We start from the raw sequence: 26229 nt of genomic DNA on the forward strand, positions 1-26229 counted from the left end.
AGTTACAAGATAAATTATGTTTTAAAGAGTTGGTCTCTCTCTAAATTAATTTAAGGGTATCTTAAATTATTTGTTCTCGGATTTACCTGATTGTAATTGTTTTAAGTGATATGTGTACATTTTGTATATGTAATTGACATATTTGTTTTATGTTTAAATGTTTTTGTTTTAACTACGTAAGTGTGCTGCCTGTCTTGGCCAGGACCCTCTTGCAAAAAAGATTTTAAATCTCAAGAGTTTTTATTTCCTGGTTAAATAAAGGTTAGATTAAAAAAAATAATAATAATTCTAAACTAGCCAATGAAAGTAGGGAATCTCAGTGTAGAAATCAGTGGGTGTTTCCACACAAGGATGGACCTTTCTGAACTAGCCAATGAAAGTAGGGAATCTCAGTGTAGAAATCAGTGGGCGTTTCCACACAGGATGGGCATTTCTAAACTAGCCAATGAAAGTAGGGAATCTCAGTGTAGAAATCAGTGGGTGTTTCCACACCAGGATGGGCGTTTCTCAACTAACCACTGAAAGTATGGAATCTCAGTGTAGAAATCAGTGGGCCTTTCCACACCAGGATGGGCATTTCTAAACTAGCCAATGAAAGTAGGGAATCTCAGTTTTGAAATCAGTGGGCATTTCCACACCAGGATGGGCGTTTCTAAACTAGCCAATGAAAGTATGGAATCTCAGTGTAGAAATCAGTGGGCATTTCCACACCAGGATGGGCGTTTCTAAACTAGCCAATGAAAGTAGGGAATCTCAGTGTAGAAATCAGTGGGTGTTTCCACACCAGGATGGGCGTTTCTAAACTAACCAATGAAAGTAAAGAATCTCAGTATAGAGATCAGTGGGCGTTTCCAAACCAGGATGGGCGTTCCTAAACTAACCACTGAAAGTAGGAATCTCAGTGTAGAGATCAGTGGCGGTTTCCAAACCAGGATGGACGTTTCTAAACTAACAACTGAAAGTAGGGAATCTCAGTGTAGAAATCAGTGGGCATTTCCACACCAGGATGGGCGTTTCTAAACTAGCCAATAAAAGAAGGGAATCTCAGTGTAGAAATCAATGGGTGTTTCCACACCAGGATGGGCGTTTCTAAACTAGCCAATGAAAGTAGGGAATCTCAGTGTAGAAATCAGTGGGTGTTTCCACACCAGGATGGGCCTTTCTAAACTAACCAATGAAAGTAAAGCAGTGTAGAAATCAGTGGGCGTTTCCAAACCAGGATGGGCGTTCCTAAACTAACCACTGAAAGTAGGGAATCTCAGTGTAGAGATCAGTGGGCCTTTCCAAACCAGGATGGGCATTTCTAAACTAACCACTGAAAGTAGGAAATCTCAATGGTTTGAAAACGCCCACTGTTTGAAAAGCCAATTCTCGCGAGATTTCATAGTCTTCCTCCTCACTGTGGCCGTGTGGACGTCAGTGCTGCAAGGTGTGCTCAATGGCGGTGGCAGTTTCGGCGGTAAATGTAATTTATTTTTGAGATTTTTTATTAACATGCTTCTTATTTATAAACCCCTTTACATATTCCAGGTGTGTTTATTTATATTTAGCACAAAAATATAATTTAAAACAGCGCAGTGTTTAAGAACAGGGGTTGGCTAACTAGCCTAGCTCACAGTGAGCGGGATTTTCTTCACGGCCTGCTGCTGCAGATGCGTGTCTTTTTTTCTTTTCTTTTTTTTTTAAACCCCAGTGATTTAATAACGATATTCGAACTCGCGCGTAATTTCTAATATTTAGGATTTGATCCGAACAGTCGTTTTAAAGGTATGCTATGATATGATATCACTAACTTAAACGCTTGCGTTTAGTCGTGTTTTGTATTCGTTACGAGAGCTAACATGTTAACCCGTTCATATTGTCCTTCATGAATCAACTGTACCGCTGCTGCGTGGCAGCAGAGAGACTGAATGCTCCAGTAAAGTGTGTTTTAAGATAATAAGCAAATTACGTTTGTTGCAGATACGCATCTTCGTCCCATATCTAATGTGATGTAGATCAATAAGGCGTAATGGTCTGTTGGAACGAATGGGAAAGGGGATACACAGAGTTGTGGAAGGCCCATCTTCAATGAATGCTGCTTTTTGTAACCCTATAGCCAGCGTGTTTGATGGCATATAATGTATTTACTAGACAAACTGTAATTTCTTTAAGTAATTAGACGAATTATGTGGAGAAATTCTAAGCAGGCTTACTAAATGGGTGAATTACAGCCCAGCCTATGTTTTGTGGGTGGTACCACAATGTTTTGCAGACATCTCAAAGCCATTGCTATGTAAAGTTAGGCTAAATATTCATAATAAAAAGATGCAACTTCATCCTGTTAATTTGGGAATGGACGCAGTTTCAATTAGTTTACTGAAACCTTTCTATCTCCTTGTAGACTGTGTTTTGAGTGTAAAAGCTCCCCCATATTTAATCTCACGAGTAACACCACAAGACACCACAACAGAGAGCAGGCGCTAGGTAAGGGCCTTTGCACTGCTCACCCAGAGTCTACACTTCCCCATTTGTTATGAAAAAGGTTTGCAAAGCTTCCAAAAGTTGTCACATTTCCTTTAAATTATTTGTATATTGCATATAACCTATTTAAGAGAGGAAGAACAGTTGTCTAATAGTAACTGAAATAAAGAATAGCTACCTAGAAGATTTAAAAAAAGTATCAAAGCTACACACTTAACAGCACTTTAGAAGCTATATGATTTGTAATGATGTTTATTTGCATATACATTCTTAGCGATACATTTTAATTTCTTGTTGATCATTACATATCATCCATGCCATCCTGGTAGCACATGTTCTAATATTTGTGATGAGTTTAAACTATGTACATGTTTTTGCACTAATGTCCATTTCATAGAAAATTATTTGTTTGTCTGTTAAGAATCATTGCTAAAGAACATGAGGACTTGTGGCTTTACCGTGACTAGAAAATGTAAAACCGTTAGGTATGTCACCCAGGGTTTCATGTCCCAAGCATTAGTGTAAACTCTTTTTCCCTGGATTTGGATGTCAGTGATCTCAAAATTGTTGTCTCCCTTTCCAGTTCTCTTGTTCTAAGTAGGCTTGTGTTTTTTCTTTTCCTTTTTCTTTTTTGTCGTTTCTCTCTATGTGTCGTCTGTGCTGTAGAGCATATCTCTTGACTGTACTATATTTCCAAAGCCAATGGCAGAACTTTTTGGGTTCAAACCTCCTTAAGGAGGGGCAGTGCACCACTCTGGATTTCATTTGAGCAAAGGTACTTAAGTTTTCTCTTGTGTGTAGTATTGAATAAGAAAGGCTCACATAAGAATATGCACTCTAAGGACATACATGTTCCCCCAGTGAATGACAATATCAAGCATTAGTTTCCATTGAGGGGAGAGGTCGCTATGAATGCATGGTTCTTACCATTTTGTGAGAAAAATGTTAATAATTGAAATGCATTCAGAAGGCTTGATTCATTATTGCACTAGGGTTGCAACGGTATGAGATTTTCACGGTATGATAACCGTCTCAGAAAATATCATGGTTTCACGGTATACGGTGTTACACAATTACTATTATCAGTGAAAACAGAAGGGTTGTTTATTTTTGAGCAAACTCTTTATTATAATTGAAATTTGAAGCCATTTACTTTATTGAAGTATGTATAATTTATTTTATTAGGCTGTGCCTCAGTTGGTAGAGCGGGTCGGCCACTAATCGCAGGGTTGGCCCACACGACTCCTTGGGCAAGACACTGAACCCCAAGTTGCTCCCAATGGCAGGCTAGCACCTTACATAGCAGCTCTGCCGCCATTGTTGTATGAATGTGTGTGTGAATGGGTGAATGAGACGCAGTGTAAAGCACTTTGAATACCGTTATGGCTTAAAAAGAAGTGCAGACCATTTACCATGTAACTAACATGTTATATAACTAAAGCATGTTAGTTTACATGTTAAATGAACTACTAAATGAAAAATGACATCAGCTGTGTGAGCTTTTAAATGTTTTCATGTCCTGTGATTATTAACAATTAATCTATACTGTAGACCGCTCCTGTCTGTACCTTTAACTCAGTGGTTCTCAACTGGGTTTGCTTCAGGACAGATTTTACATTGGACATCAAGTGTCGACCTGCCATAGATCAAACATAACCTATATGTAATGTATCCTGGGTTTTATTTCCTTTTATGTTGCATAGTTTTGTTCATGGTTTTCCAGTACAAGGACATGCAGCAAGTGACATTATTTTTGTTGTTGATGTCAAAACGTACAGGTTGTTTCTCTCCCCCTTTTAAAAAAAAGAGGAGCATATTTACTTATATGGGCCCATTATTATCCTGTTTTTTTACCTAATATTAAATATTTATACACAGAAGGAAAGGCTCCTCTTTACCATGGTTAGGTAAGTGTGCTAGTCTTAAATAATAGTAATATTATAATAAATTACAGTATTTGTGAAAAATAAATATTAGCTGAATCACATCTTGAAACTTTAACTACAGCTGCCACAATAGATTCTACCTTTAGAGTATTTCATAAGAAACTATAACATTTTGTCAAAATATAACAGTTACTTTTACTCATGTAAAATCCTGAAACAAATTTGTAAAGGTGATTGTATGTAATATATATAATAATTTTTTTTGGCTCATAGCACAGTGTTGCTCTTTTCCTCCTCAGTGCTGTTTGGCATGTCAGGACTGCTACTACTGAGAGGTTCGAATTGACAATCTCTGTAACCCTTTAAACTAGTAAAGTCTCACTAGAATTAAAATTAGTCACATCAGTTTTTATGTCTGCACTTTGCAATATCTAGGGAAGCTCAGTTGTTGAACGCGCGCGCCAGAGAGAAGAGAAGATCATTAGAGCGAGCTCGTTACACTCGCGAAAGTGCAGATTGGACGCCTTTAGCTGTTTGCGAGATTATCGTTAAATCTGCCTCGGCAGTCCGCCAAAATATCTTCAATGGGAGAACCATGGCATTGTTCTTTCCTTGCTGTCTGCGACCCAGTCCGAATAGACCAGTTGAGAATCACTGCTTTTACTCGCGTGCGCGCACACACAATCATATCAGACCCCCTCGCCTTGCTTCTCTCTGACATTTTCTCTTCTGCATGTTTGTGTGTGTGTGATGCAAGTTGATGAGTCTGACAGACAGTCGAGAAAGAAAGGAGATGCGCACGTGCATGTGAGATTCTCTGTCCGGTTGCATTTTTTTTCTCAATACTGTAGATAAGCAAATGTACATAGTATGATAACCGTCAATTTTCAAACCATGGTATACCGTGAAACCGGTATACCTCTGCAACCCTATTATTTGTTGACTGCACAGAATTATGACCTTTTAGTTCAGTTTAACATTTCTGGAAAACAAGCCATTTGCTAGATTGAAGTTGTTGAAAATGTGCTGAAAGCCATTCCAGAGCTAGCTCAAAATAATGTAGAATAATTTTGTAATGCCACAACATACACTAATGTGAATATGAAAATTGTCCTAGCATTACTTACCTTAATATTTGTTTACTGCATTTATAAAGATCAAATAGCACATTAAACCAGGGGTTTTCAAACTGTGGTCTGTGGAAAATTTCAGAGAAAGTGACTTAAAGTTATGACAGCATTGTTTGACATTAGTTTCATTTTGAAATAATTAGATTAATATGGATTTTATTCTGTTGACAGCCATAGTTTTGAATGGTAAGAAATAAAAATTAACCTGCATAGAATTTCATGTATTATGAGAAACATCTTATTTGTAAGAAATTTAATTTTCAATTTTCTTTATAAACAATATTGTTTTGAAACAATATTATCATGAAAAGTGAAAAGTTTGAATTGTTGTAAATATTTACATTACTATAATAGAAAAGTACATAAAGTATGTTTTCCCTATAATATCAAATTAATAATATTTTTTTCAGTAACACTTTACAATAAGGTTCCATTTGGGTAACATTAAAGCTTTAGGTATGATGAACTATCAAATGAAAAATATATTTATTACATTTAATTATACCTGTTAATAAAATGTATATAATTGTTCATTGTTTGTTCATGGTGCATTAACTAATGTTAACTAATACAACTTTTCATTTTAAAACTGTATTAGTATATGTTGGAGGTAACATTAAGCTGAATAAATGCTTAAGTATTTTTCATTGTTGGTTTAATGTTGTTAACAAATGGAACCTTATTGTAATGCGTAACCATTTTTTTTCTTAAGCACAATGGCACATATAAAAGCCAATTATTTAATTTGGCAAACAACATGTCTTTAAAATATCTTGTTTACTATTTTTCTTAAATGGGATTCCTCGCAAGGGGATTGTCTTATTTGGGGTCCTTGGTGTAATAAAGTTTGAGAACCCCTGCATTAAACAATGCATAGATCATACACCATAAGTGAATTATCTAGATGTATTATCATTTATATAATTTGAGTTTGCTCTTTAACTAGGAGAGGATCTTGAAGTTGTCCATCATGTGTATAAAGTAAATTTGCAGTTTCACTGCAGCTCACAAACAAAGTCTGACATATTCCTTTTCTTTGTGCAGGGAGGCGAGGCTCTGATGATGGAGAATGGACAGAGCACGGCCTCGAAGCTCGGCCTGCCCCCCCTCACCCCCGAACAGCAGGAGGCACTGCAGAAGGTGAGACTTTCCTCATAACTTTGATGTTTAATGTTCTATACCTCAACATTTAACTTGAAGCCATCTAGGGATGTTAATAAATAATAAATTATTGATTAATAGTCATTAATAATTTGATCAGTAGTTTGATTCATCGATCAATTTCAGCAGAAATGCATTTACTAATCATATCAACAGTTAGAGTAAAGACTGTCTATTCAGAGTATGAAGAACTGTAACCAGTAAATTAATGTAAATAAATTAAAACGGCCTGAATGTATTAAAAAAAATGCACTGGACTGGGGGCCTGGGTAGCTCAGTGAGTATTGACTACCACCCCTAGAGTCGCATGTTCAAATCCAGGGTGTGCTGAGTGACTCCAGCCAGGCCTCCTTAGCAACCAAATTGGCCCGGTTGCTAGGAAGGGTGGAGTCACATAGGGTAACCTCCTCGTGGTCGTGATTAGTGGCTCTCGTTCTCAATGGGGCGCCTGGTAAGTTATGCGTGGATCGTGGAGAGTAGCATGAGCCTCCATGTGGAGTCTCCGTGGTGTTATGCACATCAAGCCACGTGATAAGATGCAAGATTGATGGTCTCAGAAGCAGAGGCAACTGAGATTTGTCCAGCACCACCCGGATTGAGGTGAGTAACACGCGCCACCACGAGGACTTACTAAGTAGTGGGAATTGGGCATTTGAAATTGGGAGAAAAGGGGATAAAAAAAAATGCACTGGACTGAAAACATATTGAGAAAAATACCAATACACACTTAAGTGTATTTATTTAAATGGTTTTTAAACAGTAGGCTACATGCACATATTTTAGTGGCTGTTTCATGTTTTTATGTAAATTTTTCTCTGATGTTGACGTTTGCATTAGAACAGTCAAAAATCAAACCATGTGTAAATAAATCTAAAAAGAAAAGTATGCATGTTGTATTTAAAACAAACACATCCCAAAAAATTATCACTTTGGTATTTCCTTTGTTTTTCTCTTGTGTCCTCCAGCTTTATAAGAGCAGAGCCAGTGCTATGCCTTAGGTACTAGTGGTGTTTGACTGTCTGCTAGTACTATTCTCTATTGCTGGTACACTGATATGTTAAGTTAAAGGTAATTCTCATTGAAGATTATATATGTACTTTTGTTAATTTTCTGTCTGCACAGTTTAATAGACCTTTTTCGCAAGGACAAAACCCTGACATTTTTATAAAAGGTCTATAGATAATCATATTTGTGAAATTATGACGTCTTCGAAGAGTTGAGAATGTTAGGTGGCTTAACTGAAGAATTTTGTTTTTTTAGAAGGGCCCTAGCAATTCATGGGCTTTAATAATTTCTCTACCTACCCCTGGTGAGATGGTTATGTAACTTTAGTGGGCTTAAATGTGTTATCTGCTCTGGTTTGTACTAGGCAAAGAAATATGCCATGGAACAAAGCATCAAGAGTGTTCTGGTCAAGCAGACCCTTGCTCATCAGCAGCAACAGCTCAGTAGCCTACAGGTAAAACTGCTCAAGATGGTGGGAAATTGATGTAGTATTGCACTTTCATCCTTACCCTAAATTGATACGCAGATGTGATGTAATGTGACTATCACAATCGCTGTCAAGTTTCACACTTAATAACTAGTAGTGCAAAGCACTACAAAGCATCTACATTACAATCTAACCAGGTTGATTTGTTTTTCCTGACAGATCCCTAATTCCCTTCAGATGGCCTCATTAACAATGGGCTTTGGAGATCCCCTCTCACCACTACAGTCTGTAAGTACAACGCTGTGTCGAAGAGGTTGTCAATTACTTTCATTGCTAGAACATTTGTTAATAACTATTTGTAAAAGGGAGTTCCCCTCCTCTTCTTGGCATACATGTAGTTTTTCAGTGCTCATGTATGTAATGTACGGAGGTAAAGAAAGCCAGTGCTATGTCTTCGGTGCCAGCATGTTTATCGTCTGCTGGTTCTATCCTCAATCATTGGAACAAGTCTACAATAATTTACAAGAATCAGTACTGAAAAATGTCAGTGAATAGGCCCCATCTGATCAATTGAATTGTCTGTCACAGGTTGCAGCACAGAGGCAGCGGGCACTAGCCATAATGTGCAGAGTTTATGTTGGGTCCATCTACTATGAGTTAGGAGAGGACACCATCAGACAGGCTTTTGCTCCCTTTGGTCCCATAAAGAGTATTGACATGTCCTGGGACTCAGTTACATTGAAACACAAGGTCAGAATTAATTCATAATTGTTTGTCAATTAACAATTTAGGTTTGGATTGTTGCATCTTAACTGATGAGTTGCTTTTTCTTCAGGGTTTTGCATTTGTAGAGTATGAAGTACCAGAAGCCGCACAGCTGGCTTTAGAACAGATGAACTCTGTCATGCTGGGTGGTAGAAATATTAAAGTGAGTATTTTTAAAATATGCATGTTTTTAAAAATTGGCTGTTGGCCTGTGATAACTTGGTGAATCACATTCCAATATATAAAAAATTAAATGTCTGATTTGTTACTGCACTTGTTTATAGGTGGGGCGACCGAGCAACATTGGGCAGGCTCAACCAATCATAGACCAGCTAGCCGAAGAAGCGCGCGCCTTCAACCGAATTTACGTGGCATCTGTGCATCCTGATTTGTCAGACGATGACATTAAGAGTGTGTTCGAGGCCTTCGGAAGAATCAAGTCCTGTATGCTGGCGCGAGAGCCCACCACGGGAAAACACAAAGGCTATGGCTTCATAGGTGAGCTGGTGGCAACTTTACCCATTCGGTTGAATATAAATGTATCTGACTGAGAGCAGTCAGTCATGGAAGAATGCTGTTCTCTACATGTCTCACCAGGGGATAGAGAAGGGTGGGGGCAGGTTCCTCACATGCTTTCATAGTAAGTTTTTGTTTCTGTTGTCATTGTTTTCTTAGGCTCTGTTACGGACATTTGTGCCATAAGTACCCGCTGGTAATTACAATGTAACTGTCTCAGAGCTCTGGTAGATTTATGCTGAGTCTTCTTGGAGGCTGTTGAGTCTTAGTCCTTTTGTTTCCCCTGTAGAATATGATAAGGCCCAGTCTGCGCTAGATGCCGTGTCCTCCATGAACCTCTTTGACTTGGGTGGCCAGTACCTGAGAGTGGGTAAAGCAGTCACGCCTCCCATGCCCCTTTTGACACCAGCAACGCCGGGCGGCCTGCCCCCTGCCGCCGCCGTAGCTGCAGCAGCCGCCACAGCCAGAATAACTGCCCAGGTGAGCATTTTTCCAAGTCTCATCTATTATTAGTCAGGGAGTTTGTGTGTGAGCAGCTGCTTCCTTTGGCATTTAAATCTTTTTTTAAAGTAAGGCAGCGTTTTTTTACTTCGCTGAGCAAGGCTAAAGCAGACACTTGGTGCTGTATGTGAGGACTAGATTTCAGCTTAGGAATTGACTGGCATGAAGACTCAGTTATGATACAGTATTACTTATTTGAGACTGAGCTTTTACATGCAGAAAGATAACATAGCGTGTAAACTCCAAAAACAGATGGCATGGAATCTGTCCCAGCCGGAGAATCGTACAGAAGACTTCCTCAACTGTCTGGTAAATCCTTCAGGAAATTCTGTTCAAAGCACGCTGGTGCCTTTTTGTTTTGTGTAGAATATGAGTGTGTGGAGAGACTTGTCTTCAAGACCTCCCATTAAAAGTGGTGCTCAATGTTTAATAGTGTGCTTGGTAGAGAATGTTTATTAGACAGGCTGATTGCTGCTCCAGGTGACTTTAACTAGCACCTCCTAAAATATTTTTGAGCTAAATGATGCCTTTTATCTAAAATCTGGGTTCTAGCCCAAATAATTAAGTGAAATTAATTGAACATTAAGTGGACATTGTGGATGACATAGTCTTTAAGGTTATTCATGTCATTTTTATTTATTTACTTTTATAAATGTGTGTGATTTTTTTTAATTCTAAGATACACTTTTACATTTTATATTGTGGATAAGTTTTTATTTTGTGAACTTTTGTCAATGCTACAGCATGTAAAGTGCATTCAAGAAGTATTCAGACACCTTCATTTTATTCACATTTTGTTATGATGCAGCCTTATGCTAAAATGCTTTAAATTATAATTTTTCACATCAATCTACACAATATATTATAATGGCAAAGCAAAAAACAGATTTTTGATAACTTTGCAAATGTATTAAAAATAAAAACTGAAATCGCGTTTTCACAAGTATTCAGACTAGACATCGACCGATATAGGTGGTAGCGTTTAACTATTGGCTATATGAAAAAAATGAACTCATAGTTTCCGATTTGTTTAATTTCTCCATGGTCGTGGAGGATTCTACAGTCTAAACTCCTTGATTAAACTATATAACGGAGTGTGATAAAAGACTATTGTGAATTGTTAAAAATAAGTAATATAATAATAATAATAATAGTAATAATTTTATTTACAACCCCAGTGAAGAAGCCGAAGGCGACTGTGGCAAGGAACACAAAACTCCATAAAATGTTGGTTAATGGAGAAAAATAACCTTGGGAGAAACCAGACTCACTGTGGGGGCCAGTTACCCTCTGTCTAACATCATGAATATAATGCCAATATTACTTATGTATAGTGCAAGTTATGGTTTAAAATGATTAAACTAAGTGTAAAGGGTCAGTGTTTAAAACAAATTGTTTTATGAACTAAGATTAATGTCTAATGTATTTGAAGTCCATCCTTGATTAACTGCAGAAGTTCACATATATGCAATTATCCTTGTTGGTTGGCTGATGAAGGGTTTTGTTGGCAATTAATTGATGGTCTATGTATTCCATTCCAAGAATGTAGTCCATCATTAGACAGAGTTGATGAAGGCAAAGGTCAGTTAGGTGCATCGCAGTTCAAACTGGCCGGTTATTTTGGTGAGGTTTGGTGGCGTCTATCCTAAGTCCAAGGTTCAGGCAATGGCATATGAGGTATCTCAGTTGGTTTCAGTTCATCCTCTGAAGTCCATCGTAATTGATTGAAGTGATGTTTGGCTGGCACCGGCTGCTGTTAGCAGTGGAGTCCAACACGAAGCAGGAATGGAGCTGGATGGATCCAGCTGGTTCTGGTGACCTCGGGATAGGAGTCCTGAGGTTGAGACAGGGAAACAAATAAAATAATTTTAGCATAGATGCCATTCAATTTATTACAGATTTATAGATCATGATCACTGTTTCTGGTTCTGGCAGACCTAACTAAAGCAGCCTAATTGTGAGTTGAAGGATCAATAAGATGTATGCCTGGCTAAATAGATGAGTCTTTAGTCTAGACTTAAACGGAGTGTGTCAGCATCTTGAACAGTGTTAAGGAGACTGTTCCATAGTTTAGGAGCCAAATATGAAAAGGATCTAACTCCTTTGTGGATTTTGGTATTCCAAGAAATATTAACGGGACAGAATTTTGTGATCGTAATGAACGTGATAGAATATAGTGTGGTAGAAGGTAACTTAAAGGTTCACCCAAAATTTTTAATTATCCCATAATTTACTCCTATAGTACTGTATACAATATAGAGGGGTCCAATAGAATTGATGTAAAATCTTGAATTGCATATGGCGCACCATTGCATCTCTACATGTAGACTTGGTTTTTTAGTATCCTAGCCCACACTCCCTCCTCCAATACAAAGTTTAAATCTTTCTCTCTTGATAGAAGTTAAAGTTCTGTCCCCCAGACTGCATGTTAGCTGGGAGTAATACACTGATGCCTCATGTTACACATCCTGTGAAGCATCAATGTTGCTTTGGGGGCTTGCACACTTTTAATTCACTATGATCAAGGACTGAGTCCATGAAAAGATTAAAGTCTACTCCCGATATTATATCATTATCCCTTCAAGATGAACTAGCAAACAGAAAGAAAAAAAAATGTGCATAAACCCCACACACGACAGCGGCAACTGGTGTCCATCCCTCTAAACTCTTAACAGTCCATGTACTTCTACGAGAGCCCCCGCGACAACTTTGCCATCGGATTGCTCAAGTCTGGTCTTTCTATAAAAAATTTGTGAGTGAGAATTACACAAAAGATAATCTATAAAATCAACTCCAGCCAATAGGTGGAACCAGGACAAAAGAAAAAGCCTCTGTTTCCTCGAACAGTCAAATGAATGTTCAGTGAGCCGGCCCACTCGGCTGTTACATGAGTGCAACAAAATAACTTACTCCATTGACTTAATAAAGAACATCTCTTGTTGTAGGCATGTGAACGTTTTACGCCCATCCTTAACATCTATTCTCAATTTGGCCAGGAATATCAGTGCAAAAGTAAACTTCCGTTGATGTTATAGTTTTTTGAATTCCTTGATCGCGTTTCTCTTGTCCAATTCGCAAAATCTGGGAACAAGAAAATGCTGTGGTTCTTCCAAAAAAGCCTCCCTTTACTCCTCGCATAACACAAGATCTTTATCAGATGATCTCATAAATCTGGCTAGAATCGGCAAGCAGGAACCCTGTGAGCTAGCTCGATTTCCAGTTTGTCAAGCAGATTCGGAATGAGCCCATCCAGGAATTTCACCATATCCTGACCCTCTTTAGACCTCTTTCGACGATTCTGACTTTATTCCGCCAGCTACAGTTCTCCATGTCCTCCAACTTCACCCAGACATGCTCAATCCACCTTGGTCGCTAGTGGATTAGCAGATAATTCTCTCTCCGATGACTCTAGATAATCTGTTTGTTTCTCGACATCCCCCACTCTTGTAACCACCTCAGAGAATTTTGTCTACATGGCAGTAATCGATCAACGTATTACAGCAAGATCCTCAAAGTCTGCAACAGCCTTCATCAGCATTGCCAACATGTTCAACATCTCTCGTCGAATTTCCCTCATTTCTCAGACCAAATTGACTGCCTGGCTCTGGGTATTCTCGGAGATGTCAGCTTGCGCACACAAATGTCATTGGAATTCTTTGACTTTGTCCTCCTAGAACAGTTATGGACCAGTTTATGTCATTAATAGTGTTAAAGCTAGCAAAGTGCGCAGATTTCGCCATTCACACGTCCAAACCTCGCATGCCGTCACGTTGGTGAAGCGTTTTTAAAGGGCAGCTCATTTTTAATTTTCAAAATTAGTTATTAGTAATTACTTACAATTACATTCGAACAAAATGACATCGACTTTAGTTTTATCTTTTGAATCCTTTTTACGGAGACAATAAATAGCTTTTTGTATGATTAAGTAAAATTAGTTGTAATTGTTGCAATGAAAGATGCTGAAAGTTTTTGATTGGTAAAAGGGGGATTGACTGAAAGTTTGGTAAGCACTGCTTTATTATTTTTTTTCTTCACAAGGCTGCATCATAACAAAATGTGAAAAAAAAATTAAGGGGTCTGAATGCACCATATAATACCAAAGTTGCTTTACCATAAACCTATAATTAGGGATGCACCGATTAATCAGCCACTTCTAGATCGGCTGATGACCTTAATTCTGTGGTCAGCAATCGCCGATCATGGCTAGACATCTCACACACTACTACTTAAATGAATGAGCACTTGCTCAGCACTGAAGCATGACATTGTGGCCAATGGAGGGTTAATTTATTGGCAATTCTAAGCATTCTTAAATTTACACTTTCAGACATGCAGTATGAATATGACTTTTGTTTTATTTTTATGAAGTGTATGAATTATGTGTATGGATATTAAGGTGCCCATTTTCATTCTGACTTGCTGTACGGTTTGACAGATGCTGCAAACGGATGTGAAGCAAATTTAACAACAAATTTAACACATGCAAACATATCGGAGTGTACTTTAACGTTAGTTGTGTTAGACACAGTTTGTGCCATTATGTGCTTCTTTTTTTTTTTTTCCTCTGTGTCAATCAAACATACAAGCTCCCAATTACTCATCCTAGTGATATTTTGTGAGAACTAGGGTTGTGCTGTTTACAGGTACTAACGAAGTACCGAATTTTGTTGCTAATTTCGGTACTACAGCCGTGGCCAAAGGTATTGGCAGTGACATTTTGTGTTTCGCAAAGTTTTCTGCTTCAGTTGTTGTGGTGTTGATTCACATTGTTTCTAGATTATTGTGAAGAGTGATCAGATGCATTTTAAGTAATTGCAAAAAGCTTAATTGGCCAATACAATTTAACTATCACAAAAACCCAAACTCACTGTTTTTTGGCCCTGGCACAAAATGACCAGCTAACATTATTTCACTAATCATATAGCTCCCCCTGGGATCTGTGAACGAGTACTAGTCAGGTGAAATCACTATCAATCTGATTGGATTGTAATAGCAGACCTATTGCTATAAAAGGAGGGAAGAACTGCTTCCTATCATTGTGTGCTTGTTAGCAATGGTTACCTCTAAAGAAATACATGCAGCCATCATCGCTTTGCATCAAAATGGCCAATGCAAGGAAATTGCTGCAAAGAATATTGCACCTGAAAGATCCATTTACCAGATCATCAAAAACGTCAAGGAGAGAGGTTCAACTGCAATGAAGAAGGCTTCAGGACATCCCAGAGTGTCCAGCAAACACCAGGACCATCTCCTCCTGAGGAGTCCGCTACGGAATGGTGTCGCCACCAGTGCAGAGCTTGCTCAGTATTGGCAGCAGGTTGGTGTGAGTGCATATGCACACACAGTGAGACGAAGACTTTTGGACAATGGCCTGGTGTCAAGAAGGGCAGCAAAGAAGCCACTTCTCTCCATGAAAACAACAAGAACAGACTGAAATTATGCAGGAAGTACAAGGATTGGACAGCAGAAGACTGGTGCAAAGTAATTTTCTCTGATGAAGCCCCTTCCGACTGTTTGGGGCATCCGGAAAATCGATAGTCCGGAGAAGAAAAGGTGAACGCTACCATGAGTCCTGTGTTGGGCCAACAGTGAAGCATCCTGAGACCATCAATGTGTGGTGTTGCTTTTCATCCAAGGGAGTGGGCGCTCTCACAATTCTGCTAAAAAACACTGCCATGAATAAAGTATGGTATCAAAACGTCCTGCAAGAGCAACGTCTCCCAACAATCCAGGAGCAATTAGGTGATCCGTGCATTTTCCAGCATGATGGAGCACCATGTCACAAGGCAAGCTTAATAATGTTGTGGCTCGGAGACCATTACATTGAAATTTTGCATCCGTGGCCAGGCAACTCCCCGGATCTTAATCCCATAGAAAACCTGTGGTCAATCCTCAAAAGGCGAGTGGACAAGCAGAAGCCCACAAATTGTGATCAACTCCGGGCACTAATGAGGCAAGAATGGATCACCATCAGTCAGGATTTGGCCCAGAAGCTGATATCCAGCATGCCAGAGCGAATTGCAGAGGTTATGAATAACAAGGGTCAACACTGTAAATATTGACTCTTTGCATATATTGAATGTTTTTGCTAATAAAAGCCTTTAAAACTTACGAAACGCTTATCATGGTTTTCCAGTATACCATAGAAACGTGAAAAAATTATCTACAAATACTTTAACGACAAACTTTGCAAAACACAATTTTATGTCACTGCCAATACTTTTGGCCACGACTGTATATTACAGTATGCTGTCATAAGCAAAATTATGAGATGTGATTTTAATTTTAATTATTTTTTTTTTTTTATGAAATCAATGACAGTTTGATGATGATAAAAAAAAACACTGGATATGGCCAAGTGTGAACGTTAAATGGCAGAAGGATGTAATTTATTTAAATATCACATGTGCTGCATGCTACAGAATGAACGAGGTGCCGCTCTGCTTTATCATGTGATTCCCCACACACACTGCTGGTGCTTAACTTTCATGGACTGTGTTTAGAGCATAAATGGCTGCACTTATCACTTAAATGAACTCCTCGGGTGCAGCTCGGAGCTTTCAGCTCAAGAGTTGCAACGGGAGTATCCCAGCAATAATGGGAAGCTTGATATTACTAACCCGTAAAAACGGGAAGGACTCAAAGGTCTTTCAAAATAAAAGGCCCGCTAACATGACATTTTTATTCAAATGGATGCGTGAAATTGAAGACTGAAAAATATAACTACTGTATAAAAAATTTATATTAAAAAAGTATCTAATACTTATAACAATTATGTAATATTAATTGATTGTAATAGTAACAGACGCAAGCAGCCTTGTGCCACAGTTAATCAGAATTTAATTAATAATGTGAAGCTCTGTTTTGCAGCATTTTATTTTACCAACATAATTTTTTTGTAAAAAGAAAATTATTTAAAACTATATCAATTTGATTAAACACCATTTGAGCATAACATTTAATTAAAACATTTAACATGGAATCCAGAACATTTTAAATAGAAAACGCGTAATTAAATCTTTAAGTTCTTAATGCAGTTCTTTTAATCAAATAATTAACTGTTTATTATAACTTAAAAAAATGTTAAATAAATAACTTTATTTGTTGATTTTAGTATCAATTTGGTATTGATATCAAGGTACCAGGGCTGGTATACAGAACCAAAATGTTGGTATCGGAGCAACCCTAGTGAGAACCCCCATTTAAATCAGATATGTTTGTCGCAATATCACTAATAATAGCAATAACAGTTTATCATTCAATAACAGCACAGCTGCTTCTCGCAGTTGCTCAGTAATTCGTGATTTGCATTACAACAATACGCCAAAGATTGTAAACTTATTATATACTTGTGTTCTCAATAGAGCATTTTTGGGTCTTGTAGTAGATATGGTATTTTTGAACGAGTCTGCTGTGTGTGTGATGCCCATAGTGTTTACTGGTTGCAAATATGTCGTGGTGTTCTTTGAAAGTGACAACAGAACTATATATCATAACTGTTTTCTGTTTAAATAAATGTTAGCGTTTCACAATGAATGTAAATTGAATGTAATTTTGCAGTGTGGGGCATAAACGCATAACTGTAACATGTAACTTGTAAAAGTGTGGCAGGCTAAATATCGTTGATCGACATCGGCCTCAAATTTCCTGATTGGTGCACCACTTATGTTCTTAACTGTGTGTTCAGTGTTGTAATTTTCCTATGTTGTCTCATGCTTGACACTCAAAGACAACGTAAAATACATACTGTGCAAGCAGTTAAATGTGTTGGTTTTATAACTGTTATGTTGCTGTGTCTAAATAATTTTACTTGTTAAATTATTTACCAAATTTGTTTTATTGTAAATTGGACATGTTCTTGACCTTTATTTCTGGTCTTGGGCCTAGTTGCATGAAAACACAGCTTTACTGTAAACACCCACTTTATCAGAGTGGCCACTGTAAACCATTGTTTATATGAATGTCTTTCAACCCTCAATTTCAATATAAGAAAATAGTGCCTTAAAGAGAGCGTTCACCAAAAAAATTTAATTCTCTAATCATGTACTCACCCTCGTGCCGTCCCAGAGGTGTATGACTTTTTTTTTGTAGAACACTATTTCAGCTCCGTAAATCCATACAAAGCAAGTGAATGGGTGTCAATTTTGACACTCCAAAAAGCAGATAAAGACATCAAAGTAATCCATGTGACATGCGTTTTAATCCATATTTTCAGAAGTGATATGATAGGTGTGGGTGGAAAACAGATTCGTGTTTAAGTCCATTTTTACTATAAATTCTCCTTGCCCATTAGGGACTGATATGCATGAAGAATATGAATCACCAAAAACACAAAGTTGAAGTGAAGATTGAATCAGCAGGGAGAAGAATTTATTGTAAAAGAGGGAGAAAGATCTTTGTAGAAACCAGACTCATCTGGGGTAGCCCATCCTTCTCTGCATTACAAATAAATGTACATATTCCAAATATTGTCTAGTTACAAAATGATCAGTACTAGTTATATGGTTATTTAATGAGTTATTACATTTAATGTGTTTGAAAGTTTGATTGTATTGTAAAGAGTGAAATTTGTGAAGATCATTGTTCAGCCGTTACCTATTTGGCTGATAAAATCCATAGCAGGAGGATCATTAAGTCCTTGAAAGGTTAATGGGGAGTTTAATCCACAGTGAAAGTTGTCGTTTACTAACCATGCTGATGTTCCAACCCTGCACGACAACTTCTATGGAAATTCAAAAAACAATGTAGAATTTATCCTCTATGCTGGAATTATAAAAATTCTTACACATTACCACAAATACACATCTAAATACTCTTGGAGGCAGTAGTTGTGTGCATTTAGAAAGAACAATATTTTATTGCTTTTTTCATATTACTGACCAAATTAACATTTGCCAATAGTCCAAATGCCCATATTTATGCAATTGGCCCAAGACCTGTCTGTGTGTGCAAAGGTTTGTTTGTCTTGCATCCTGTCCTGTCTAGTGTTTGTCCCCTTGTGGTGGTGGTGTTGTGTGTGCTTTTAACGGGCGCTGTCCAGGCGGTGTTCCTATATGTCCCACTCTGTTCTTCCAGGAAGCAGTAGCGGGAGCATCTATCCTGGGAGCGATGACCGCGGGGACGGGCCTGAATATGCCCCAGATCCCTCAGGCCGTCATGGCAGCTCAGGCGCCAGGGGTCATAACAGGTGAGCACACACACGTAATCGAAAGGGGTTTATAGTAGTTTTGTTTATCTTGTGTTAAAACTGGCCCTCTGCTTGTGAATCAGCCTTAAAGCACATAAGTGAAAACACTGGTTGTGTTTTCACTTATGTGCTTTAAGGCTGATTCACACCAAATGCAAAACAAAAATGTGACCAATCGACAGCAAATGGTCTATACCAAGACCCATACAAATATTCAGTGACCTAAAGGAAAACCAAAATCACCCTTGTTCAAAAGGTGGTGCTGTTTGACCATTTTAGAATTAATGCATTTTGAGGAATAAAAATCTGTGCATTTTTGTGCAAGCATGCAAGTCAAGTAAAGGGCAATGTTGCCTGGCATGAAAGGTCAAAGTCCTATTCAAAGTCAATTTTTATCATCCAATATTTGATCTCGGTCATAATAGGTCTTTATGTGTCCTGTATGTCTTGAGTATTTTTGTTCTGCATGGTGTGAGTAAGGGTGGTGTCCTTTTAAGTTGGTTGTAAATTGCATGAATTCAATTTTGTTTTCAAAAACAGGACTGTTTGGAACATTTACAGGAGTCAGACTGTTTGAAACACAATTCCCAACACATGTATCAGACAGCCCTTCCTTTTATATTCATAATCTTATTAAAAAGGCATGACTCTCCATGCATTAATTAGGAATACAGTATAAATTATATCACTAAATGTATGTGTTTGTGCTCGGACCAGTTTTTTTTAATACTTATAAACATTCAATACTCATTCTAAACTCCCACCATAATCTCTGTTTCCAATGTCTTGGGTTAGATTTTATGTGTAAACCTTTGATCTTCCTCAGGTGTCAGTTGTCTCCTACACAGTTAAACGTGGCCAGTCGTGGGACCTTTCCACTAATAGATTTCTCTTATTTTCTCTTCTCTCCTTTTCTCTCTCTCTCTCACTCTCTCTCTCTCTCTTTCTCCTCATTTTCTCTCTCCTTTCTTCCCCTCCCTGTCTTTATTCTCCACATTTGCCCTGACCGTGGCCTCTTAACCCTTCCCCTTTGCTGCACACTGATCAACCATGTTTGAAGAGGACTGTTTCTAGCCCCTCCCCTCATAAACAAATCTCTCATTCCTATTGGCCAGTGAGTCTCTCAGATCCTGTGTTTTATGTGGAATTGATCTTAATATGCATCAGCGTGACCATCCAAACACGCGAATGACCTGCTGTTACAAACTGGAGATGATTAATGAACCTAGTCTTGCTGTCCGTCACATTTTAACACTTGTAGTTTGCTATGTAGTTTCAATAAATTACAAATTTGCTGACATATCGTGGTCATAGAGGCAAGTAACAAGCAATTGTCCTGAAAATATATATTTTATTTTTGTATTTATTTTTTGCGATTTGCAAATGGACAAATGTGTAATATCAGTGCCTGAACTTTAAGCCGCCATCTGTCCAGTTTCTACATAAGCAGCTTATTTTGGTTTGATAAAGCCAACATGTTATAAACCAAAATTTCAAACTAACTCCTGAAGCTTTCAAACTACATCTGTCAATTTCTGCACAAACTTTCAGTCTGTTTTGATTTTCTTGCTTGCATTCCTAACTGATCAAACATGTATAGTTTACCCCAAACAGACCCTTATCCCATTAAAATCAGTTGAAGTCTGTAAGGCCTGTGCAACCTTTAAATTATTACTTTTGAAACTTCAAGCATTTAAAACTGTTCTGAAACGTTTTAGCATGGCTTTAGGCCAAAATCAAACTTTCCTTTTTTTATTTGTTTTTTAGGAATATTTTTGCTCGAAAAATGAGAGGGAAAGGAGTTAACCGTTTTTGGTCCTATTATCAGTGGAGATGAGATGCAAAATAGCAAAGATATCTTCATCCTTCTAAAGGAAAATAATGAGCCTGTTTACATGAATGCCAATATGCTGATTACTCCCAGAAATCAGCATTTCTATGACATTTGAAAGGAAATTCTCTGCTTTAGACGTTAAAACCTGCTTGCATTGGATAAGCCGGTAAGAACGCCGGTTAAGGTGTTTACATGCACAGTGAAATCGGCATAATGGACAAAGATCTACCCGTGTCAGTCGGTTTATTCTTATGCTGTTTATGGCTTATACCAATAAAGGAATGCAGTCAAATGATTTTACATGTCCATACATGTTGTCTGCGTACTAAGCATAATCTGTAAAAGCGTGCTTGCAAACCTGCCCCAATGATGGCAAATTTAAACCATTCTGTTAAGTCCCTGTAGTCTAGAAAAAAGCCAGTTTCATTCTCGTAGAGGACTTTTATTGGGGTCTATCAGGGGTATCTCTTTCAGACCACAGTTAATATGCTGTCTCTGTGCAGGGGTGACGCCAGCCCGTCCCACACTTCCTGTTGTGCCTCAGGTGGGCCTTGTGAACCCAGTGTTGGCCTCTCCACCGTCACTTTCAGCTGCTGTGGCTGCAGCCCAAGAGGCCAAGAAGGAGAAGGAAGATGAGGAATCCGCTCAAGATGGCACAGGTCAGGAGATGCTCAGTGAACAGGAGCACATGAGCATCTCGGGCAGCAGTGCCAGGCATATGGTCATGCAGAAACTGATGAGGAAACAAGAGGTTGGTTCGTCATTAACTATTAATGGGATAGTTCATCTCAAAAGGAAAATTGTCATTCTTTACAACCCGTATGACTTTGCTCTTCTGTGGAACGCAAAAAGAGATGAGGCAGTGTTTTATTCTGTCACCATTTGCTTTGCATCTTTTTTCCTACATCACCTTCTGTGCTCCATGAAAGAAACTCAAACAGGTTTGGAACAACTTTAGGGTAAGTAAAGAATGACAACTTTCTTTTTTGTCTTTTGACGGTGCTCAGATGTCGCTTTTGCTGCGCAGTAGTGGACAATTGTGATTTTAAGCACTTTCCTGTATGTTCTTTCCACAGTCTACAGTTATGGTGCTCAGGAATATGGTTGGTCCTGAGGACATCGATGATGATCTTGAAGGAGAAGTGACAGAGGAATGTGGGAAATTTGGAGCTGTTAATAGAGTGATTATTTACCAGGAGAAGCAGGGTGAGGAGGAGGATGCCGAAGTCATTGTGAAGATCTTTGTAGAGTTTTCAGCAGTGTTTGAAATGAACAAGGCCATTCAGGCCCTTAACAACCGCTGGTTTGGAGGTCGAAAAGTAGTGGCGGAGGTGTACGATCAAGATCGATTTGACAACAGTGACCTCTCTGCATAGACTGTCAAAAATACATCTTTATAATCCACTCTCTATCCCTATTTTTCCTCTCACTTACACAGACACAGCTGCCTGACACTATTCCCTGTGGTGCAGGTCTCTTTATGACTTGTAATTATTTTTTAGCAATGTTGATATTAATATTATTAATGACCCATTTTGGGGATAGAGGCAAGAAAACAGTCATGGATTTTTCTTTTTTATTATTGTTGTTGCTGTTCCTTAATGTAAATGACTGGATGCCCCCTCTTGGTAATTGGTTTAACACCCTGCCACATCCCTGAAATATTCTAATTTGCCTATTATAATGCTCATGGTTTCAAATGTCAAGAAAAATAAATTCAAGTATGATGCTTGGGTCTTTTGCAGTCCTTTCTCTTTAAGACCCTTTTATATATAATATATAAAATTGTCTAGAGGTGTGTCTTAGACTTTTAACTGGAACTGCAATTGATTAGTTTTTATAAAACAATGTGATTTAATAACTTTGAAAGATATAAATGCAGCCTAGAAGGAAGAAAAGTTTAACCTATTGCACATGTTGATGTTTCTGAGTTTAAATCAAACATTGAATGTTTTACCAGGGGTTGTTTAAACTTTCCATTTGTACTTTGATAGCAGCAAAAAAGCAAAAACAAATGGTGAACCTAGAGTCAAATCAACATCAAGATGATTCATCAAATTAGCCTGATTTTTACTTTTCAAATAGGTTAGGAAATGTGGCTATCCTTAAATCCAACTCTGTAAATCCAGGGTTCCCATGGTCATAGAAAATCTGTAAATATCAGGGAAATTTAAAATTGTGATTTCAAGGCCTTGAAAAGTCATGGAAATTAACAATCTTCATAGTCACAGTAAAATAATTAGAAATCATAATTTTTTGAATACATTTTTATTATGTTCTGTCTGGGTGATACGTTGCACTGGATTAAAAAAACATGGTAAAGAGTTTAAAATAGATCATGTTACTTAGAATACCTGACCAATAAGAGACAACGATATGCCACTAATCTCAGACCATTTTAGGATTCATGTAATGTTCGTTTGGATTCAATTTAAAATTAAATGTTTTCAGTTCAACTTTCATCAAACAATGTGGGTTTGTTTTGCAAATTTGTGATTTGTTTTGGTACCATTTTCAGAATGAAAGGTTAAAGGTTTGGGCATGGAAATTAGCTTTCAAGTAATTTGAAAAGTCATGGAAATTAATTGGTCAAAAATAATGGGATCCCTGTAAATGGTGGATTATTGAAGAATTGGAATATCTGCCCAAATTAGGATATTTTTTTTATTTCTTATGTTAAAGGCATAGTGCACCCAAAACATGAAAATGATCTCATCTACTCACCCTCTTGCCATTCCAGATGTATGACTTTGTTTAAATGATTTTTAGGAGAATATCTCAGCTCTGTAGGTCTTTTGTAGCTCTAAAAATCATGACTCTTCAGAAGCAATATAACAGGTGTGGGTGAGAATATTTTAGTCCTTTTTTTTCCTCAGTCTCAGATGTGAAAGTGGAGATTTAGAGTAAAAAAAAAAATTTTGATTTGTTTCTCCACACACCTATTATATTGCTCTGATATGGATTTAAACAACTGGAGTCTTGTGTTTCCTTTGTGATTTTTGGAGCTGCAAAGGTCTGATTGCTGTTCACTAGCTCCTGATCAACAGAGCTGAGATATTCTTCTAAAAATCTTTGTTCTTCAGAAGGCATACACATCTGGGATTGCATGAGAGTGAGTAAATTATTTTTGGGTGAACTATCCCTTTAATATTTTTGAGACCACGGAGTTAATGATTAATTGGTTCTGAGTTAGATTAACTAGCAAACAGCTGCAGATCAGTTACTGTGAAAGATGGAAGGTTTACTTGTGCTGCTTGGTGCTGTATTACTGCTGGGGTCAACAGAGGGAAATAAGAACTATGATGAACTACATACAAGTAGGAAAGGAATCGTTGACAAGGCAATAGAACTGGCCAACAATGTTTCTGGACATCGTAAACACATTGATTTTGACTCTATCTTGAACTCTGTAAGTTTTTTTTAATGTATATATTTTAATGTATTTGTTATGTTTCATGCTTATGTGAAGTATAGTCAATTGACCATTTCAATGTCCGTTAAATTGTGATCAGTAGGCTACTTTTTTCAAAAAAAAAAAAAAAAAATTCGACAGGTCTTGTGTTACACTTCTCTTTATACCTTGCAAAATAACATTACTAGTAGCATTCCATGTATGACAGGATAACAATGGCATGGTCCATGTGTTATTAAAACCCACCTCGTGTGACAAGAAAGAGTATGTCCATCGACGTGAATGTAAAACCAATGATCTCAAAGTAAGTATTATCTCCCAAAAAAGAATACACTTTCAAAAAACAAAGCAACAAAATCCTCTACTGACAATTTCACAAACTATCCCATCTGTTTCGCAGCCTTGGATGTCCTGTGTTGCATGTTCAAATACTATGGACTGTGTACGTTTGCGAGAACGAAAACCGGTACATCTAAAAAATGGGGACAATTGCACCCAACATTAAGGATTCCATCATTATCTATGCTAATTGTTTTCAGTGTATTCCTGCAGGAAATGGTTATAACTGTTCTCATTACAGGTACAGTGTACGAGTCAGAAAGCAGGGAACCCCGTCCTTACCGGGGGAACGCATTCGTTGTTCCTACAAGGTACCACAGAAAGAGACCCAGAGCAACTGACTGGATGTCTTGGATGCATATGAGATTAAATATATGTTGTGTGTGTGATATCATATATATATATTTTTAAAAAAAATCGACTGGAGACTTGAATATTTGAGAAGTCATAAATGATCTGTGAAAAATATTTATCAGCTGAAACATGCGGTAGGCTTGTTTTTAACAAGATATAGCCTATTGATTTCTTTGGTGATTTGCACAGGGAAAAGTATTGTAACGAGACAGAGAATGTAGTAAATGTTCAAAAATTGTTCAAATAAAAAAAATATGCCTACAGGATGGAAAAATATTAAAATTATGATGTAGCGCAACCATGTGTATTTGTGTGCTTGACTTTTACTCTGAAGTATGTAATTTAGTAATTTATATGATAATATAAAATAATATACATCTCATTAAGTTTGAAGCGATTTGGATGTTGCTTAAAAAAAAATCTAATTTGAAATTAACTTTTAATAAATTGCTGATCTCTGTTTGGCTAGATTTTGTCTATAAATAGCCACCAGTCAAGGTTGATTTATTCACAGTTTGATTGTCATTGCATATATGCTGAGTAAGTATATCTACTTTATTAACTGGCAGTCTGTCACAGCGGTCTTTCTCTAACTTTTTTTTTGGTCACGCTCACGCCCCCCTTTGAAACTAGAAAAAATTGCATGTGTTCATTGTGTTAATTCATAAAAATTACTCTTAATTGAATTTTTTTTTTTTCACTATACCAAACATTGTTCTGTCATTGTTTTGTCACAAATATAAATAGTAAATATTTAATGATACTTTTTAACATTTTAAAAACAATGTAAATTAAAGCATTCTGTTCATTCTGCCCTCGATTACTCACCCTCATATAATTCCAAAACCCTATGACTTTCTTTTCATCCATGGAAGTATAAGGAAAAGCTCATAGTTAAAGTTGTCCCTATCACTCACATGCTATATGCAAAATCTTCTGAAGTGATAGCTTTTTGTGATGAATAGACCCAATTGTAAGTCTACACTGACAATAGCTGTGTCCTGATGCCATGCGAGTGTAGGCTGCTTAATGGTGAGCTCTGCTTCACTTTGTTTCAATTATCCTTTTAATTAATATTACTGAAATAGCTCTGATTGCTAAACTGTGCTGGGAGTATAGGATGTATAAACATTTGAAATTGTCGGCCTGTGGCGACATTAAAAGGCATTTACATTCGCACACGCCTAGACCAAGATGGCAGGGGCCTGGTTGAAAGTGACAGCGAGCCTCATGAAGTAGGTCAAGATAT

General features: G+C 37.5%; 2 protein-coding genes and 1 non-coding gene across 9 annotated transcripts; all 3 read left to right on the forward strand.

Annotated features, from left to right (window-relative positions):
* The first annotated feature begins 1389 nt into the window (after positions 1–1389).
* On the forward strand, positions 1390–23248 carry LOC127645397 (poly(U)-binding-splicing factor PUF60-like). 7 transcript variants are annotated; one of them, XM_052128999.1, is made up of 14 exons: positions 1431–1465; positions 2384–2466; positions 3130–3238; positions 6524–6619; positions 8010–8099; positions 8292–8360; positions 8661–8822; positions 8908–9000; positions 9122–9335; positions 9643–9833; positions 10107–10163; positions 18930–19041; positions 21379–21626; positions 21952–23248. In XM_052128999.1, the coding sequence occupies exons 4-14, from the start codon at positions 6539–6541 to the stop codon at positions 22249–22251; spliced, it is 1617 nt and encodes a 538-aa protein (XP_051984959.1). In that variant the 5' UTR covers positions 1431–1465; positions 2384–2466; positions 3130–3238; positions 6524–6538; the 3' UTR covers positions 22252–23248. The 7 variants fall into 7 exon arrangements, with proteins under 7 accessions (XP_051984958.1, XP_051984963.1, XP_051984957.1 ...); XM_052129000.1 differs by lacking the exon at positions 2384–2466 and having other exon boundaries at positions 1431–1459; XM_052128998.1 differs by lacking the exons at positions 2384–2466; positions 3130–3238 and having other exon boundaries at positions 1390–1459.
* Positions 8446–8581, forward strand: LOC127645879 (small nucleolar RNA SNORA57). Its single transcript, XR_007970846.1, has one exon. It is a non-coding gene; the product is annotated as a small nucleolar RNA SNORA57 (small nucleolar RNA).
* Positions 23249–24082: 834 nt separating the features above from the next.
* si:dkeyp-73d8.6 (uncharacterized protein LOC100170809 homolog) lies at positions 24083–25389 on the forward strand. Its single transcript, XM_052129101.1, has 4 exons — positions 24083–24284; positions 24496–24591; positions 24688–24753; positions 24868–25389. Exons 1-4 carry the CDS (start codon positions 24108–24110, stop codon positions 24988–24990), a joined length of 462 nt encoding a protein of 153 aa, XP_051985061.1. The 5' UTR covers positions 24083–24107; the 3' UTR covers positions 24991–25389.
* The last annotated feature ends 840 nt before the right edge of the window (positions 25390–26229 follow it).

This window comes from Xyrauchen texanus, chromosome 6 (assembly GCF_025860055.1).
Source record: "Xyrauchen texanus isolate HMW12.3.18 chromosome 6, RBS_HiC_50CHRs, whole genome shotgun sequence".
In the NCBI taxonomy this organism is placed as follows: domain Eukaryota; kingdom Metazoa; phylum Chordata; class Actinopteri; order Cypriniformes; family Catostomidae; genus Xyrauchen; species Xyrauchen texanus.

Coding starts and splice junctions, on each gene's coding strand:
- LOC127645397 (XM_052128997.1), top strand. CDS start 1,439: ATGGCGGTGGCAGTTTCGGCGGTAAAT. Junction 6,620..8,009: donor AGCAGGAGGCACTGCAGAAG/GTGAGACTTTCC, acceptor GGTTTGTACTAG/GCAAAGAAATATGCCATGGA. Junction 8,100..8,291: donor AACAGCTCAGTAGCCTACAG/GTAAAACTGCTC, acceptor TTTTCCTGACAG/ATCCCTAATTCCCTTCAGAT.
- si:dkeyp-73d8.6 (XM_052129101.1), top strand. CDS start 24,108: ATGGAAGGTTTACTTGTGCTGCTTGGTGCTGTATTACTGCTGGGGTCA. Junction 24,592..24,687: donor GTAAAACCAATGATCTCAAA/GTAAGTATTATC, acceptor TCTGTTTCGCAG/CCTTGGATGTCCTGTGTTGC. Junction 24,754..24,867: donor GTTTGCGAGAACGAAAACCG/GTACATCTAAAA, acceptor TTCTCATTACAG/GTACAGTGTACGAGTCAGAA.